Source organism: Anguilla anguilla, chromosome 5 (genome assembly GCF_013347855.1).
Source record: "Anguilla anguilla isolate fAngAng1 chromosome 5, fAngAng1.pri, whole genome shotgun sequence".
Classification (NCBI taxonomy): Eukaryota; Metazoa; Chordata; class Actinopteri; order Anguilliformes; family Anguillidae; genus Anguilla; species Anguilla anguilla.
This window is the reverse complement of record NC_049205.1, coordinates 55,277,269-55,296,019: the sequence shown is the minus strand read 5'-3', so window position 1 is coordinate 55,296,019 and position 18,751 is coordinate 55,277,269. Positions and strand designations below refer to the sequence as shown.

At 55.3% G+C, this 18,751-nt stretch overlaps 1 protein-coding gene across 1 annotated transcript in view; it reads left to right on the top strand.

The window, feature by feature from the left end:
• The window catches only part of itfg1 (integrin alpha FG-GAP repeat containing 1), a 108,862-nt gene that overhangs the window by 51,412 nt on the left and 38,699 nt on the right, over positions 1–18,751 (top strand). Inside the window, exons 11-12 of the mRNA XM_035419780.1 lie at positions 12,132–12,282; positions 16,257–16,365. Coding sequence (XP_035275671.1) covers positions 12,132–12,282; positions 16,257–16,365 — 260 coding nt within the window. The remainder of the gene's footprint in view (positions 1–12,131; positions 12,283–16,256; positions 16,366–18,751) is intronic.

Here is an 18,751-nt window from a genome sequence, read left to right as displayed (position 1 = left end):
GGCTAGCCCCACCTCCCCCTCACCGCTCTAGCCCCATCTCCCCCTCACCGCTCTAGCCCCATCTCTCCCTCACCACTCTAGCCCCATCTCCCCCTCACCGCTCTAGCCCCATCTCCCCCTCACCGCTCTAGCCCCATCTCCCCCTCACCGCTCTAGCCCCACCTCCCCCTCACCGGGCTAGCCCCACCTCCCCCTCACCGCTCTAGCCCCATCGCCCCCTCACCGCTCTAGCCCCATCTCCCCCTCACCGCTCTAGCCCCATCTCCCCCCTCACCACTCTAGCCCCATCTCCCCATCTCCCCCTCACCGCTCTAGCCCCATCTCCCCATCTCCCCCTCACCGCTCTAGCCCCATCTCCCCCACACCCCCTCACCGCTCTAGCCCCATCGCCCCATCTCCCCCACCTCCCCCTCACCGCTCTAGCCCCATCTCCCCCTCACCGCTCTAGCCCCATCTCCCCCTCACCGCTCTAGCCCCACCTCCCCCTCACCGGGCTAGCCCCACCTCCCCCTCACCGCTCTAGCCCCATCTCCCCCTCACCGCTCTAGCCCCATCTCTCCCTCACCACTCTAGCCCCATCTCCCCCTCACCACTCTAGCCCCATCTCCCCCTCACCGCTCTAGCCCCATCTCCCCCTCACCGCTCTAGCCCCATCTCCCCCTCACCGCTCTAGCCCCATCTCCCCCTCACCGCTCTAGCCCCATCTCCCCCTCACCGCTCTAGCCCCACCTCCCCCTAACCGGGCTAGCCCCATCTCCCCCTCACCGCTCTAGCCCCATCTCCCCCTCACCGCTCTAGCCCCACCTCCCCCTCACCGGGCTAGCCCCACCTCCCCCTCACCGCTCTAGCCCCATCTCCCCCTCACCGCTCTAGCCCCATCTCTCCCTCACCACTCTAGCCCCATCTCCCCCTCACCGCTCTAGCCCCATCTCCCCCTCACCGCTCTAGCCCCATCTCCCCCTCACCGCTCTAGCCCCACCTCCCCCTCACCGGGCTAGCCCCACCTCCCCCTCACCGCTCTAGCCCCATCGCCCCCTCACCGCTCTAGCCCCATCTCCCCCTCACCGCTCTAGCCCCATCTCCCCCTCACCACTCTAGCCCCATCTCCCCATCTCCCCCTCACCGCTCTAGCCCCATCTCCCCATCTCCCCCTCACCGCTCTAGCCCCATCTCCCCCACACCCCCTCACCGCTCTAGCCCCATCGCCCCATCTCCCCCACACCCCCTCACCGCTCTAGCCCCATCTCCCCCACACCCCCTCACCGCTCTAGCCCCATCGCCCCATCTCCCCCCACACCCCCTCACCGCTCTAGCCCCATCTCCCCCACACCCCCTCACCGCTCTAGCCCCATCTCCCCCTCACCGCTCTAGCCCCATCTCCCCCACACCCCCTCACCGCTCTAGCCCCATCTCCCCCTCACCGCTCTAGCCCCATCTCCCCCTCACCGCTCTAGCCCCATCTCCCCTCACCGCTCTAGCCCCATCTCCCCCTCACCGCTCTAGCCCCATCTCCCCCTCACCGCTCTAGCCCCATCTCCCCCTCACCGCTCTAGCCCCACCTCCCCCTCACCACTCTAGCCCCATCTCCCCCTCACCGCTCTAGCCCCACCTCCCCCTCACCACTCTAGCCCCATCTCCCCATCTCCCCCTCACCGCTCTAGCCCCATCTCCCCCTCACCGCTCTAGCCCCACCTCCCCCTCACCACTCTAGCCCCATTGCCCCCTCACCACTCTAGCCCCATCTCCCCACCTCCCCCTCACCGCTCTAGCCCCATCTCCCCCTCACCACTCTAGCCCCATCTCCCCCTTACCGCTCTAGCCCCATCTCCGCCTCACCGCTCTAGCCCCATCTCCCCCTCACCGCTCTAGCCCCATCTCCCCATCTCCCCCTCACCGCTCTAGCCCCATCTCCCCCTCACCGCTCTAGCCCCATCTCCCCCTCACCGCTCTAGCCCCATCTCCCCCTCACTGCTCTAGCCCCACCTCCCCCTCACCACTCTAGCCCCATCTCCCCATCTCCCCCTCACCGCTCTAGCCCCATCTCCCCCTCACCGCTCTAGCCCCACCTCCCCCTCACCACTCTAGCCCCATCGCCCCCTCACCACTCTAGCCCCATCTCCCCACCTCCCCCTCACCGCTCTAGCCCCATCTCCCCCTCACCACTCTAGCCCCATCTCCCCCTTACCGCTCTAGCCCCATCTCCGCCTCACCGCTCTAGCCCCATCTCCCCCTCACCGCTCTAGCCCCATCTCCCCCTCACCGCTCTAGCCCCATCTCCCCCTCACTGCTCTAGCCCCATCTCCCCCTCACAGCTCTAGCCCCATCTCCCCCTCACCGCTCTAGCCCCATCTCCCCATCTCCCCCTCACCGCTCTAGCCCCATCTCCCCCTCACCGCTCTAGCCCCATCTCCCCCTCACCGCTCTAGCCCCATCTCCCCACCTCCCCCTCACCGCTCTAGCCCCACCTCCCCCTCACCGCTCTAGCCCCATCTCCCCCTCACCGCTCTAGCCCCATCTCCCCACCTCCCCCTCACCGCTCTAGCCCCATCTCCCCCTCACCGCTCTAGCCCCATCTCCCCCTCACCGCTCTAGCCCCATCTCCCCACCTCCCCCTCACCACTCTAGCCCCATCTCCCCCTCACCGCTCTAGCCCCATCTCCCCCTCACCGCTCTAGCCCCACCTCCCCCTCACCGCTCTAGCCCCACCTCCCCCTCACCACTCTAGCCCCATCTCCCCCTCACCGCTCTAGCCCCATCTCCCCCTCACCGCTCTAGCCCCATCTCCCCCCTCACCGCTCTAGCCCCACCTCCCCCTCACCGCTCTAGCCCCATCTCCCCCTCACCGCTCTTGCCCCATCTCCCCATCTCCCCCTCACCGCTCTAGCCCCACCTCCCCCTCACCGCTCTAGCCCCATCTCCCCCTCACCGCTCTAGCCCCAACTCCCCCACACCCCTCAAGCCCCATCTCCCCCTCACCGCTCTAGCCCATCTCCCCCTCACCGCTCTAGCCCCACCTCCCCCTCACCGCTCTAGCCCCACCTCCCCCTCACCGCTCTAGCCCCATCTCCCCCTCACCGCTCTAGCCCCATCTCCCCCTCACCGCTCTAGCCCCATCTCCCCCTCACCGCTCTAGCCCCACCTCCCCCTCACCGCTCTAGCCCCATCTCCCCCTCACCGCTCTAGCCCCATCTCCCCCTCACCGCTCTAGCCCCACCTCCCCCTCACCACTCTAGCCCCATCTCCCCCTCACCGCTCTAGCCCCATCTCCCCCTCACCGCTCTAGCCCCACCTCCCCCTCACCGCTCTAGCCCCATCGCCCCATCTCCCCCTCACCGCTCTAGCCCCATCTCCCCCTCACCGCTCTAGCCCCATCGCCCCATCTCCCCCTCACCGCTCTAGCCCCATCTCCCCCTCACCGCTCTAGCCCCATCTCCCCCTCACCGCTCTAGCCCCATCTCCCCCTCACCGCTCTAGCCCATCTCCCCCTCACCGCGCTTCAGCGTTTGTCAGAAACACGCCGGAGACGTCCGTGTCAGTGCCCCCAGCGCACTCCTCCCGTTGACTTGTTTGCTTTTCTGGCGCTCGTGTGGATTAGTTACCTCTTTAAATCCAGTACAGATAATCCCCCTCCCCCCAAAACCCCCCACCCCCATCCCCCACGGCTCTTTTGGGAAATGACCAGTAGCTTATTTAATCGCGGCTGTCTCGATCCATTTGCCGGCCTGTGTAAGTCTGAACGGCGGCGTTCGCGGTGCGTTCGGCGACGCGGTTAAACCTCCCGAAACTAAACGGCTGTTTGGCGTAACGTAATGGTCTGTTTGTGTGGGCGCTGAGCGAGGGGGAGGCGGCGGCGACGGTAACCAAGCGCTTGATTTCTAATTCCCGGGATTTGTGTTCGGGCTGGGTCAGCGCTTCGCCAGAACGAGCGAGCAAGCGAGCGAGCGAGCTTCGGCTCACAGAGCGAACATGCCAATTTTAACCGGTTTAATAACCTCCCCACACCCCCCACCCCGTCCTCACACACGTGTTCCCGTATAAAACACGCTGCCCTCCTGTGGAGACCTGTCCCGGACTGATGAGGGCTGTTAATGCAATTGTTCCCCCCCCCCCCCCCCCCCCCCTCGCTCTCTGTAGATCACAGTCGTTCCCTGCCGTGAGTGGGGTGGGACGATGGGACGGCTCCTGGCCGCCTGCGGCCCGCTCGTTCGGGGAGCTGGGAAAATGAATTCACATTCTGCGTTGGCGGCCCTGCCGTCGCGGCGCGGCCGGTGCGAAAGCGTTCGTTTGTAACGAGGTCTGTCCTCCCAGATGTATTCACGAGCAGAAACCCTTAAAGCCAGAGTTAGGTCCCGCGCTATTAATTGACTGAGAACGTCGTCTCTGCTGTCCTGAAGGTCAAAACAAATAGGCTGCAGGGGAATGATTCGAGTAAAAGAGAGTAGAATGAACTTGGCATGTGGATGTGACAGCAAAGGACGAGGACAGCAGTCAAATCTGTCTTAAAAATGTGATTTAAATAAATTTAATTAAAAAATAAAAAAAATAATAAAAACGGAAAAAAGAAGGGTCATTTCAAATGCACAAGTCGAAAAATGGAAGCCACTTTGTAGGGAAAAGGGTAGTAGAGGTAGCAGACAGAACCAACATCGATTTGAGTTTCCTGTTAATTTTTGAGGATGTTTTGGTGTGTACTTGATCTGTTGGGGTGTCCTTAGGTTTAGAGAGAGTCAGTTTCCTGTAAACATACCAGGCTGTTGGAATCCGTAGAGCCGTCATGGAGTCACACCGTTCTTTTTTTTATTATTTAGCGAACGTTACTTTAGAGGTATTTTTACAAAGCCATTTATACAGCTGGATGTTCACTGAACTGCAATTCATAAATAAGTACTTTGTGCAAGAGAACAACAACAGTACCTCACCCATGTATCAAACGAATTTAGTTTACTTTTCTGGTTATTTTACAAGACCGCATTGTGATCAAGACCACACCGACACCATCTGTCCCCTTCTGATCGACTTGTCTGACACTCTTCCTCCCTCTGCGTCGTCCACGCGTTTCCAATTCCTTCGACTTCCTGCCGTCACTCACAGAATGATGGACGTGAGGGCGGAGCCTGTCCGAGCTGTGAGTGAGGAGCCCCTCTGCTCTGTTGATGAGCAGTGGTGACACGGTCTCTGGTTACCTTCACTCAGCCTTCCAGACGGAATAAAGGAATAAGCAATCGGTTCAGTATGAAGGCCAGTGGACAAAGAAGTGTGAGCACTAACCCCCCCCCCCCCAAATAAAGTGACAGGTTCCTTTTGTTCACCCGGCTCTTGAGCTTTTGGGCCTCCCTTGGTGCTGTCCTCACTATTCTATTTCAGTCAGCTGCTAAGAAATTCAGCACACCTATACCCCCCCCCCCCCCCCCCCCCCCACCAGACACACGCACACACACACACACTCACACGCACTCTCTCCCTGTTTCTGCCACCTAAAAGCACTTAATAACACGGACTCCCACTGATTTCTCTCTCGCTCGCGCTCCTGTTTTTTTGGCGGCCATTTTAAGAGCAGAAAATGACTAAAGCCATTAAGCTGTTGCCGCTCCTCGCCGTCTTTTTCATTCCGTTCCCGCAGACGCGGATCGTGTTTAAGAGCGCGCTCGGCCTCCGTCCCGCTGCCCCATGGGAAACCCGTCTTCAGCCAATAGGGAGCCCTCGCTTCGGAGCCCCCGAGAAAACGATCTCTTTAAGCAGGAGATCGCACGCCTATCGGCCTGCGAAGCGATCGTAATTTGAGTGTGAATAATTGCGCGCGGGCGTGTGTAATAGCATGTGATTTTATCGTAGTTCTCTCTTACACCGGCGGGAGGGAGAGTGTTGGTGTGCGTGTTCATTTCCTCCATACAAATGATATGGGCCTCTTTTCTTTCTGTGTGACGTCAGCAGGGTCTTATTTTTTAAAGAATTTTAAGGCAGCAAAGACGTCATCCTTGCCTGTAAACATCTGCGATACCAGCGCTCGTGTAAAATTCTCCTCATTTTAAAGGGCAGCCCTGAGGTCTTCTGTGTTTTCGGGGGAGGTCTCCCCAGCCCCCCCCCCCCCTGGCCGAAGCAGGAACGCTCGGGCCGCTGCAGCCGCGTCGGCTCCCCGCCGCGCTTTCTTATTATCGGCACGAGCGGGACTGGTGATCTCGCCGCCTTCCTTCGCCGGTCTGTACGCCCCGGCGCACATCGAGGTGATAAAAGAGCCGACGTCCAAAATAATAAAAAAAAAGAAGAGTGTCAAGACGGCTCAGAGACACGGAGACGCATCAAAAAGAGCGTCGCTCTGTCGGGGGGGAGACAGAGCCGGGTTTATTTACTAACGCAGGTGCATTCTTAACCAGAAGGCTTTATTTATTCTTTATTTCCGTTTGATTCACGCATCCCGGCCGTACAGCGAGTGAAAGGAAAGGCCCCCCCTTTTGACTCGTTTAATTGTTTCCTGAGAGAGACGGTGTTTACTCAAAGGCAGCGCCTGGGAGTGACGCGACACCCGCCCGCCCGCCCGCCAGGCCGCGCGATCGAAGGCTGGGCCGCTCCAGCGGCGGGTTAAAAAAACAAAAAAAAACAAGAAAAACGGAGTCGGGGTTCAGTGGAAAAATGAAAATGTCACATTGCTCACCGCGGGGAGCGCGAGGCAGCAAAAGGATGCTGAAAATACATCGCCGCGCAGTCCGCAAAGTTCAGCGAAGATCGACCGCGAGCCACGGTAATTAGCCAAAAGAAAAAAAATGTCCAGAAAGCGTTTTTATAATGCCGGTTCCGTGACGCTGGAGTTTTGTCAGTCCGGTACTTTTCCTGGTTCGCGAACGCTCCCGAGGAGCATCGGTGAATCCCACCCCAGGTTGCCCCCTGTGCCGTGCAGGCATTGGCTCGGCAGGGTCGGCGCACGCAGCCAATCGGACGCGGGGGTGGGAGTCGCGCTCTCGTAATCCGATGAAACCCCGCCCCCCCCCCCCCCCGGGGGCCATGGGCGAGCCGTGATTGGGTAAACCTCGTTATCTCTGGAAGCGAGATGAACCGGCCGCAGTGTAAATTAAACCCGCTCCCACAATGCCGAGCGCCCTGTCACACGCAGCACCTTCCTGAGTGGGCGGGGGGGGGGGGGTGAGCGGGGGCTGGAAAGAATAATGCAGGAATCTAATGCATGAGCCCCAAAGCTAATATTAGCCCTGTCAATGTCTCTCTGATGTAATGAGGGTTTCTCTTTCATGCCTTGAAGGCAGTAAGTGATTAGCTATTATTCCCTAAGAGCGCGAGCGCGAGGTCAATTCTGACAAACCCAGGGTAGCCGGGTGCCAGTAATCAGCCGCAGACCGCTGCCAGGTAGGGAAAGGTGGATTTTTGTGGTGCCATTCGGACAAAATTGCAGACGGCCTGTTGCTCTACTTTTCTTTTTTTCTTTTTTTCTTTTTTTCCCCTCCCTCGTTTCCTGCGAGACTCCGGTACCATTCTCGCGTCGAGCGTCTCCTGCGTGCCGCGCTGCTTCGCGGCTCCGGTCGGCACGGTTACAAACACACACGACGCGTTGCGCCCGCTCTCGTGTGCGCGCCCCCGTCTGATGGCGTCAAAGAGGCGCAGACCCACGCGGCCTCATCAGTCCAGCGGGGGGGCGAAGGGGGCGGAGTTAGCGTGTCCATCATTAACGCCCCCTTCTGCATTTCTGTTTCGCCTTCCCGCCTATGACCTGCCCTCATTAGCTATGACACTGAGAGAGGGAGTGTGTATGAGAGAGAAAGAGGGATGTGAAGGAGGAAATGGTGGAAGTGGAAAGAGAGGTAAAAAGAAAGGAAAGGGATGGGATTTTGGTCTGGTAAAAACTCAGCTCCAGGAGCCTGCTGTTGATGTGATTTTTAAATGGGCCACAGTGGTACATTTCACTGAGCCCTCCTCGCTCCATGTCCCAGCCGTGTGGGAGAAAGGGAGAGGGTTTGCACACGCGTGTAGGTGACCTGCTGCTTCTCAGTGTTCACAGACACTCTTATCATGGCAGGTATGGGGCTAAGGAAGCAGCACTGCTGCACTGCCAGGCTTCCTCTCTTTCAGAAAGAGTGTCGCTTTCTCACCGCTGCTGCCTGTGCCAAAGGTTACATTACATTACATATTACATTACATTGCAGGCATTTGGCAGACGCTCTTATCCAGAGCGACGTACAACAAAGTGTATAACCATAACCAGGAACAAGTATGACGAAACCCCTAGAGAGAAGTACCGGTCCAAGTGCAGGGAACAACCGCATAGTTCAACTTGGACCCTGAAGGTTAAACTGATTAACACTAACAACGAGAACGGCAACAACGCAATCTATTGTCAGGTTCCTGACAAGAGACGGATTGGCATTGTTTTATGGGAGGCAAGTGTGTGTGAGTGTTTTTTTTTAATGAACATGACCTCCATTTTTTGTAGAAAAGCGTCTATTTTTGACCAGTGTCACAGTGTGTGTGTGTGTGTGTGTGTGTGTGCACGTGTGTGGAAATACCAGCGTACCTTTCTGTTGGAGCTGTAAAGACGCACGCTTCTTCCTCCCGGTCAGCTCTGAGTGCTTTCAGAGAGCCGGTCCCAACAGCCCCGCCGCGCAGCCTGGAGCGCCGAAGGGGCCAATTAGCGGCTCCGTCCGTCCGCACGGCGTCGGCCCCCGCGGCGTCGGCCCCCGCGGCGTCGGCCCCCGGTCACTACCGCGCTCTGCAGAGAGGGGGCGCCCCGGGGGCGTCCAGCCGACACGGGCTCGCGCCTCAGGCCCCTCCTTCCACACCGGCAGCACGCGCCTCCCCGTGCCACGTGCACCTCTGCGTTTCGGCTGACCCCGTCCCAGACGCTCGCTGGCGGCCGGTGGGGAGGGGCGCGTGCCGAGCGGGCGGTTCTGTGGCCGGCGAGCTCCAGCGCTGTTGTGCCCGACGGCGAGGGCTTGCGGTTGGGTGTCTGCTGGTCCAAGCACGACCCCCCCCCCTTGTGCGGTTATTGTGTGTGGTGAGAGCGCGGGGCGAAAGAGAGGCCGGGGTGTGGAGAGCGCACGTTCTCCCTCGTTCCTCCCTCTCTCAGCGCAGCAGACGGACGGGGTCAGGTGTGCTTCTGAGTGCCTTTGTGTCGTTTCTGTTCTAAATGGCAAGTCTGTGTAATGCTTTGGTTTTCAGAAACAGCATGCTGAGCTAAGTTCAGGTGCATGCAGTTGAGTTTACAGTGTGTACCTGTTTGTGTGTGCTGGGTTATGTGTGTGTGTGTGTGCGCGCGTGCGTGTGTACATGTGTGTGCGCGCGCGTGTTTGTGTGTACTGGGTTGTGTGTTTATGTGTGGGGGCGACATAGCTCAGGAGGTAAGACCGATTGTCTGGCAGTCGGAGGGTTGCCGGTTCAAACCCCGCCCTGGGCGTGTCGAAGTGTCCTTGAGCAAGACACCTAACCCCTAACTGCTCTGGCGAATTAGAGGCATCAATTGTAAAGCGCTTTGGATAAAAGCGCTATATAAATGCAGTCCATTTACCATTTACCATGTGTGTTTGTGTGTTTGTGTGTGTGTGTGCGTGTGTGCGTGCGTGCGTGTGTGTGTGTGAGAGTGTGTGTGTGTGTGTGTGCATGTGTGGGTGTGTGTGTGTGTGTGTGTGTGTCTGTGTGTGTATGTGTGTGTGCTATCAGTCCTGTTGTAATTGACTGCAGTCACCCCTCAGTAGGCGCAGATGCGATCGTGGCTGTGTTAGCTGGGCGGTGGGCTACAGAGCGCTTCTGCGCTGAGAGAGAGAGAGAGAGAGAGATAGAGTTAGAGAGAGAGAGAGGGAGAGAGAGAGAGAGAGAGATAGAGTTAGAGAGAGAGAGAGAGAGAGGGAGAGAGAGAGAGAGAGAGATAGAGTTAGAGAGAGAGAGAGAGAGAGGGAGAGGGAGAGGGAGAGAGAGAGAGAGAGAGAGGGGTCCGGGGCACAGCCCCAGTCCCCAGGCCATGAATAACAATGCAGCGCTGCCCGCTCAACTTCCCCGGCTTCCCACCCGGAGGGACGCGTCCCGCCGCTCAAAACGCCGCCCGGCGCAGATTCGGCCGGGGCTGGCGCCCGTTCCGGCTCCCTGGTCGGGGACGCAGCCCCGCTCGATTCGGTCCCCACGGACGAGGCGAACGAGCAGCGTGTCGTTCTCCAGTTCTGTTCATCGAGTGCTTCCTCCTGCTGCGAAGGGGCTTTGTTTAAAGGCCTGCCTTAAAAGCGGATTCCCCATTGGCCAGAGCTGGAGGTAATGCAGGTATTTGATTGGCGTTGAATAAATTCTTTCTTTCCGGGCCTTGCCCAGTTGATGGGGATTAGAATCGATAAAGGCATTGAGGTCCTGCGCTACACGGGGAAGATCATACAGTAGCAAAACTCACCAGTGCGAACGCAGTGCATAGCCTGAGCCAATAAGGCCCGCGTGCGCTTACACCGCTTAAACCACTGCAAATACGGCACAGTGACAGCTGAAGTGCTTTTAATGGGCCTTTTCTCCGGCACGTTGGCTTAATCACGGCCAATCAAATTGCATTACCTTTGATTGGCTGCGATTAAACCAACGTCTGAGAGAAAACAACCGGCGCAGCCAATAAACGAGTGCAATTTAGCCGCACGTAGACAAAGCCGTGTGCATCCGAGGGAATTAAACAAACGGAGCCAGTGGAAGGCAGAGCGTTCACTTGTGCTAATGGCTCAGCCTGATGTCACCCATTTGTCCCAGAGCTGCACTCAGTTTGAGGTCATCTGCTTTTCTCAGAGTGAAAGGCTTCCCTGATGATAGATAAGTGAGAAATTTGAGCTCTTTTCTCTCTTTTTCTCTCAATCCTGTTTTTTTGTTTCTACGTCCTCCTCAGCTTCTTTTTTTCTGGTCTCTGCCGTTCTATTTCTTTCCTTTTTTGACGAGCCTTCGTCAGGTTCTTCTGATCGCTCTCCTCAAAACGGCCTTCCACCGCTGTGTAGTGGAGTGAGACGGCTGCTGTCTTGGTGATTGAGGGGAGTGCAGAGGTGCAGGGGCGAGCAGAGACCACTTCTCCCAGCAAGAAGTGTAGCATTACTGAGGGCAAGTCTGTCTCTCTCTCTCTCTCTCTCTCTCTCTCTCTCTCTCTCTCTCTCCCTCTCTCTCACTCTCTCGCTCTCACTCTCACTCTATCTCTGTCTTTCTCTTGCTCTATCTTTCTCGAAGTCTCTCTCATTCTCTCGCTCTGTCTCTTGCTCTCTGTCTCTGTCTCTCTCTCTGACTCTATTTCTCAAAGTCTTTCTCACTCTCTCTCTCTCTCCCTCTCTCTCTCTCATGCTCTCTCTCTCTCTCTCTCTCTCTCTCTCTCTCTCTCTCTCCCTCCTTCCCTCCCCCGTGCCGCCGAGCGGTCCCCTTACGGGCCGTCTCCGCTGACCTTGTCGCCGTTAGCCAATGGCTGCGTCACGCGGCCGCGCTGAGCTGGACGCCCCAGCGCAGGAGGGAGAGGGAAGGAGGAATGAAAGCGCGAGCGAAAAAGAAAAGACAGACAGCCCTCCATGTTCCCTCTATTTTTAGAAAGGCCTGGCGTGAGATCTGAAGCGACAGACCTGACCGCCTCCGTCTTATCAGAAACCACCGGACGGACAGATAAAAATCGGGGGGGAAAAAATCAATCCGGAGGCACGACGTTCGGGTCCAGGAGCTGCCGAACAGGAAGTGGAAATCAAACGGCGCAGACAGCTCTCTTCCCTCTCCGCACTGTATTTTACCCCCCCTGTCTAAACCAACTGGGGAACCAAATTGATTGCTTTCCTTTTCTCTGTACTCGAGTCACACAATGTATCCAATTACCTTCTTTGTCTCCTTTTGTGATGTGTGTTCTATAAAGATCTTTGATTCCCCATGATTCATTGTTACTCACATCTCCACCACCCTCCCTGTGGGGGTGACGGGGGGGTGGGGTTGCATCAAGTTTCCAGTTGGCTTAGGAAATCATGCCAATGGTTAGTGTTTGGAAAGGCATGCAACATATCTTTGAACCTGGTACATCAGACCAAACATCGCCTGGAATAAGGGGCTAGATATTTACTGTCTTTTTCCTCCCAGCAAGCAGAAAGTAAAATGGAGGGTCCTGTGAGAGCGGTGTGTGGTGGTCTCTAACGCGTGTGTGTTTCGCCCTGCAGTGGTCAGAGGGCCTTCCTCCTGGAGAACGTGGCCTGCAGCAACAGCAGCTGCAGGGGGGCGCGCCGAATGTTCCGCGTCCTCTGGGACCTGTCTGACCTGGGCTCCGTCCAGGACGCCGTGGTGGCCACCTTCTTCGACATCTACGAGGACGTGAGTGTCCCCCCCAGCCTGCCTCTCAGTCTCATTAATAATGCTCCTGCCCTCCTCTCAATCTCATTAATAACACCCCTGCCCGCCTCTCAATCTCATTAATAACACCCCTGCCCTCCTCTCAATCTCATTAATAACCCCTGCCCTCCTCTCAATCTCATTAATAACACCCCTGCCCTCCTCTCAATCTCATTAATAACACCCCTGCCTACCTCTCAATCTCATTAATAACACCCCTGCCCTCCTCTCAATCTCATTAATAACCCCTGCCCTCCTCTCAATCTCATTAATAACACCCCTGCCCACCTCTCAATCTCATTAATAACACCCCTGCCCACCTCTCAATCTCATTAATAACACCCCTGCCCTCCTCTCAATCTCATTAATAACACCCCTGCCCACCTCTTAATCTCATTAATAACACCCCTGCCCGCCTCTCAATCTCATTAATAACACCCCTGCCCTCCTCTCAATCTCATTAATAACACCCCTGCCCTCCTCTCAATCTCATTAATAACACCCCTGCCCTCCTCTCAGTCTCATTAATAACGCTCCTGCCCGCCTCTCAATCTCATTAATAACGTCCCTGCCCTCCTCTCAGCCTCATTAATAACACCCCTGCCCTCCTCTCAATCTCATTAATAACACCCCTGCCCTCCTCTCAGTCTCATTAATAACCCCTGCCCTCCTCTCAGTCTCATTAATAACACCCCTGCCCTCCTCTCAATCTCATTAATAACACCCCTGCCTGCCTCTCAATCTCATTAATAACACCCCTGCCCTCCTCTCAATCTCATTAATAACACCCCTGCCCTCCTCTCAATCTCATTAATAACACCCCTGCCCTCCTCTCAATCTCATTAATAACACCCCTGCCAGCCCACCTCTCAATCTCATTAATAACACCCCTGCCCACCTCTCAATCTCATTAATAACACCCCTGCCCTCCTCTCAATCTCATTAATAACACCCCTGCCCACCTCTCAATCTAATTAATAACACCCCTGCCCTCCTCTCAGTCTCATTAATAACACCCCTGCCTGCCTCTCAATCTCATTAATAACACCCCTGCCCTCCTCTCAATCTCATTAATAACACCCCGCCCTCCTCTCAGTCTCATTAATAACACCCCTGCCCTCCTCTCAATCTCATTAATAACACCCCTGCCCGCCTCTCAATCTCATTAATAACACCCCTGCCCTCCTCTCAGTCTCATTAATAATGCTCCTGCCCGCCTCTCAATCTCATTAATAACTCCTGCCCACCTCTCAATCTCATTAATAACACCCCTGCCCTCCTCTCAGTCTCATTAATAACACCCCTGCCTGCCTCTCAATCTCATTAATAACACCCCTGCCCTCCTCTCAATCTCATTAATAACACCCCTGCCCGCCTCTCAATCTCATTAATAACACCCCTGCCCGCCTCTCAATCTCATTAATAACACCCCTGCCCTCCTCTCAGTCTCATTAATAACACCCCTGCCCTCCTCTCAGTCTCATTAATAGCACCCCTGCCCCCCTCTCACTCTCATTAATAACGCTCCTTCCCGCCTCTCAATCTCATTAATAATGCTCCTGCCCGCCTCTAAATCTCATTAATAACAGCCCTGCCCACCTCTCAATCTCATTAATAACACCCCTGCCCTCCTCTCAATCTCATTAATAACACCCCTGCCCTCCTCTCAATCTCATTAATAACACCCCCTGCCTGCCTCTCAATCTCATTACTAACACCCCTACCCGCCTCTCAGTCTCATTAATAACACCCCTGCCCTCCTCTCAGTCTCATTAATAACACCCCTGCCCTCCTCTCAATCTCATTAATAACACCCCTGCCCTCCTCTCAATCTCATTAATAACTCCTGCCCACCTCTCAATCTCATTAATAACACCCCTGCCCTCCTCTCAATCTCATTAATAACACCCCTGCCCTCCTCTCAATCTCATTAATAACTCCTGCCCACCTCTCAATCTCATTAATAACACCCCTGCCCTCCTCTCCATCTCATTAATAACTTTCTTCCCTGCCCCCATCCCCCGCCCGCCCTCCTCCTCTCCAAACAGTCTCTCTTTCCTAACGAGGGAATAATGTTCGCGGCTTTGCTTTAATTAGACAAAGCCGCGTTTGTGACTGGAGGGTCGAGCATCGCATTGAGCAATTAGCCAGAGCGATTACCACGCCGGCGATTTGGCGTCTCTTCAGACGGCTCCGGGGTTCGCCACTAACGAGCCCTCGGGCGGGTAGGTGAGATTGCGATTGGTGGCTGGTTGGTTGGTTACCCGGGAACAATCTTCCGAAGAGGAGCCTGTCTCTGGCATCGCGGTATCGTCGATGTTATTGTGGTGAACATAACACAAAGCAAAGGTCACAATAAAATACATGTCACAATACAACGCACATCACGGTACAGCATATATTGCGATGTAGTTTTACATGTGAAGATGAGCGTGATGAAATATGGATGCAGCTCCCATTCTCTAGATGTAAATTTAGTAACTAGTTAAAAGGCACTGTTAGACCCTGGTGATTAGTGTTTAACCACACTGCTTTAAATGTATTGGTGTTATTTCCTCTGCAGCCTCCCATTGCAGTCTCACTGTTACATTAGAGCACATTAACGAGGTCCAGGTTCAGTCTCACCACAGTATCCCTTCTGCTGAAAACAAAATTCTGTGAGAACTACTGTTTTGATACCAAGGCACAAATTTTCATGTATTGTCGAGAAACAAAACAGTTCCTAATTGTTGTTTTTTTTATTCAGTGATGAACAACAAAGTGGGAGGACTTGGTATTGCAGCTGTCTTTGTCTGTTTCTCTCTGAGCACGGGGGACACGCTCCTCGTCCCCACGTGTTTAATAAGCAGGGCTGGTTTATTAACGTCCTGCCATGATGGCGGTAAATGGCTTGGTTGGCGCTCGCATGGCGGAAAGCAGGTTACGTTGGCGATCCCCGATCCAACCCTTCGGCCGTAAAAAAAACGATCTGCCAAGACCAGCGTGGCACCACAGGGCACGATTACCTCCCAGTGCCAGTGCGGAGGTGGCACAGTGATGCAATGTGGCCTGACAGACCGAGGCTGGCCGCTGTGCCCACAGGACCACAGTTAGTCTTTACTACACCCCTCTGATATACACACGCATACACATATACCCCAGCATACACACACACACATGCATACACACATGTGCACATGCATACGCGCACACACACACACACACACACACGCTTGCGAAACACATGCATACACGCTCGCACACGCCTAAATACACAAACACACACACATACATACATACATACACACACTTCACTGACACACACGCATATAAACACACACATGTGTATGCACTCAGGCATACACACGTGCACACACACAAGCACACACACACACACACACACACACACACACTCACAGCCTCATTGTGGCTGCAGACAGACAGGGTGGAGGGGTGTTCCCTCAGCGCAGCAGAAAGGCCAGTCCGAACATCGGCGCCACATCTGTTCCTCCACACCGGCGGCTCTCTTAATGGGCACGCATCTGTTCCTGCGCTCAGCGCTCTCCATCTGGGCCAGCGCACTGGACGTCTCCTCTGCAGCGCCGCCTCCTGATTGGGCTAGGCCTGCCCACCTCAGCGCACTGCGACCTTATGTGACCACGGTCACGCTCGCGTGTTTCAGTAGCCATTACTGTGTGTTCACTGAATTAGCATTCTGCATGAGGCAGCACTGTCTGCCCTGGCCAGTTCATTACATAGAAATAAGTCATTACAATATCCAATCTCCCCTTTTCTGTAATTGAGTTAAAAACTCCATGAAAGTCTCTGACAACTGGAACCGTCAGCATGAGAAGATCATCGTTTTTCTATCCATTACAGAGCTGAGGTGGCACATTAGGATGGAGCACGGGGAAGCTAATCCCCCTCTCCTCTCCTCTCCTCTTGTGGAAGATTAATCGGGAGTTCTCTCTCTGCAGGGGATCTTGGATATGATCGTGCTGACCAAGGGGGTACCGAACGGCGAGCTGGCCATCCACGCCCTGAAGAACAACTTTGAGGCCGACGCCTACTTCGTCAAAGTGATCGGTGAGTGGGGACCTCTGTGAGTCTCAGTGTGTGGGGACCTCTGTGAGTCTCAGTGAGTGGGGACCTCTGTGAGTCTCAGTGAGTGGGGACCTCTGTGAGTCTCAGTGAGTCTCAGTGAGTGGTGACCTCTGTGAGTCTCAGTGAGTGGTGACCTCTCTGAGTCTCAGTGAGTGGGGACCTCTGTGAGTCTCAGTGAGTGGGGACCTCTGTGAGTCTCAGTGAGTGGTGACCTCTGTGAGTCTCAGTGAGTGGTGACCTCTGTGAGTCTCAGTGTGTGGGGACCTCTGTGAGTCTCAGTGAGTGGTGACCTCTGTGAGTCTCAGTGTGTGGGGACCTCTGTGAGTCTCAGTGAGTGGGGACCTCTGTGAGTCTCAGTGAGTGGTGACCTCTGTGAGTCTCAGTGAGTGGTGACCTCTGTGAGTCTCAGTGAGTGGGGACCTCTGTGAGTCTCAGTGAGTGGGGACCTCTGTGAGTCTCAGTGAGTGGGGACCTCTGTGAGTCTCAGTGAGTGGTGACCTCTGTGAGTCTCAGTGAGTCTCAGTCGCGGGGATTCGCTCTCTCTCGGAGGGGCGGTGTAGACTGTGGGGTTGCGGTTATTTGCCGGGTGTCGAGCGGGGAGGCTGGCCTCTGTCAGAAACGCGATGCTCAAACACAAAAGGGTTTATTCCTGACATAACGGCACACAGTGTGGAAGCGGGCAGAGATCAAGCTTTCGATCTCTGCCTCTGCCTCAAAAAAAATCAATATTCCTCATTTCCCTGGTCTGTAGCGTACAGCAGCGCAGGTAGTGATGTGTGAGTCACTCATAACTGAGTGTGAATATGAAAGAATCCATATATGTCTATTTTCATAGTGGATACGTATCTGTATGCATGTGCTATGTCTTCATAGGCTAATTTTTGAGGCATTATCCATTTTTATAGTTGCTTGGTCATGGATGCCATACAGGTCTTGGGTCACGGACACAGTAGCAGTGCCTCTCCTGGGATTTGGGGATTTGAACCTGCAACCTTCCGGTCCAAAATGGTTCTCAACCTTGGTCAGGGTTCTGCTGTTTGGGCCTCATCACCACCCAAAGAAGCAGCAACCTGAGGGTGAGCATTATTTTTTGCTCTCTCAGAGTCTGTGCCTTTGTCTCTACCAATATGAAGCAAATAGAGCCAGTCACACGTAGCGGCAGGGTTGCTGGCATTTAGTTGGACAGAGAACAGTTTTCGCTGCCCCACCCCCTGGGTAATCCTTGCTCCTGGTCTATTAATTAAAAGTGAATCTTGGATGCCCCCCCTCCCCCCTCCCCACTCCCGCTGCCAGCACCGTGGCCGTGTCTCGTCTCTGCTAGTCAGAGCTCGGAGGCCTCCGCACGCGGATTAGTCATTCACATTGATCTGCGGTTTATTTCCCTGCTCTCACTCTGACCCGACCCGGTCCTCGCGGTCCGCCGCGGTCCTCCTGTTTGTCCTGTACCCCGCCGCGCGCCGATTAGCTGATACTGTCAGGTGGGCAGAGAAAGGGGCGGGGCCACGTGTGATCTACTGTGACCCTACATTCGCTGCTGAGTAGCCATGCAGATGTGCACACAGTACACGCCTGCATAGCAAAGCTCTTATTATGGGAGGGTAGCTAATGTGCCAGTGCTTGTACCGTGCATGAGAGTGTAGCTATGGGTGTAAGCCTTGCATGGTGAATGCATCTGTCGATGGTGCTGTTAGAGTCTAAACCGCATGTTTGTAGTGTCTGTATGTTTCTGTGTGAAGTGCGTTGACTGTAACACCGTGTGTGAGTGTGTGTGTGTGTGTGCGTGTGTGCGCGTGTGTGTATGTGTGTGTGTGGCTTGACAATTGAATTTCAGCAATCTCTTTTGCTCAGGGAAAGTAAAATGCTTGCATTTTCTTGTAGGAGTTAAGGACAAATGTTGATTGAATGCAGGCCTGAAGCTTGCCCCGTGGCTCCTGTGTTGGAGCGATATGGGAAAGAGAACGCGCGTATGTGATCCCTGAAGCAGCAGTGGTGAGCGTGTGGCGATGGAGGTGCGATATCGATTTACATGGACATCTTTTATTGATTTAGACTAAGAAGCGCACAGCAGAGCCTGGCTGTTCTGACCGACCCTTTCTGCGCGCTCAGTGACGTCGTTGCATTTGCGCCCCTGCCCATTCAGCTGTCAGGGTCAGAGAAACGGGGAGCTCTTTGTCTGTACGCTTTACCTCGCCCCCCCCAAACCCCCCCCCCCCCCGTCATGCTGCCTTTCTGACGTCCACCTCTTTCGGCTTGGACTTTTTTTTTTTGTTCTCTGCTTCAAAACATTGTGGTTTTGACAGTTCAAAGCAGCAGTTCTCTTTTATAATGACAGACCACTCTTATTAAAGTAGACCTATGTTCAGGGGAA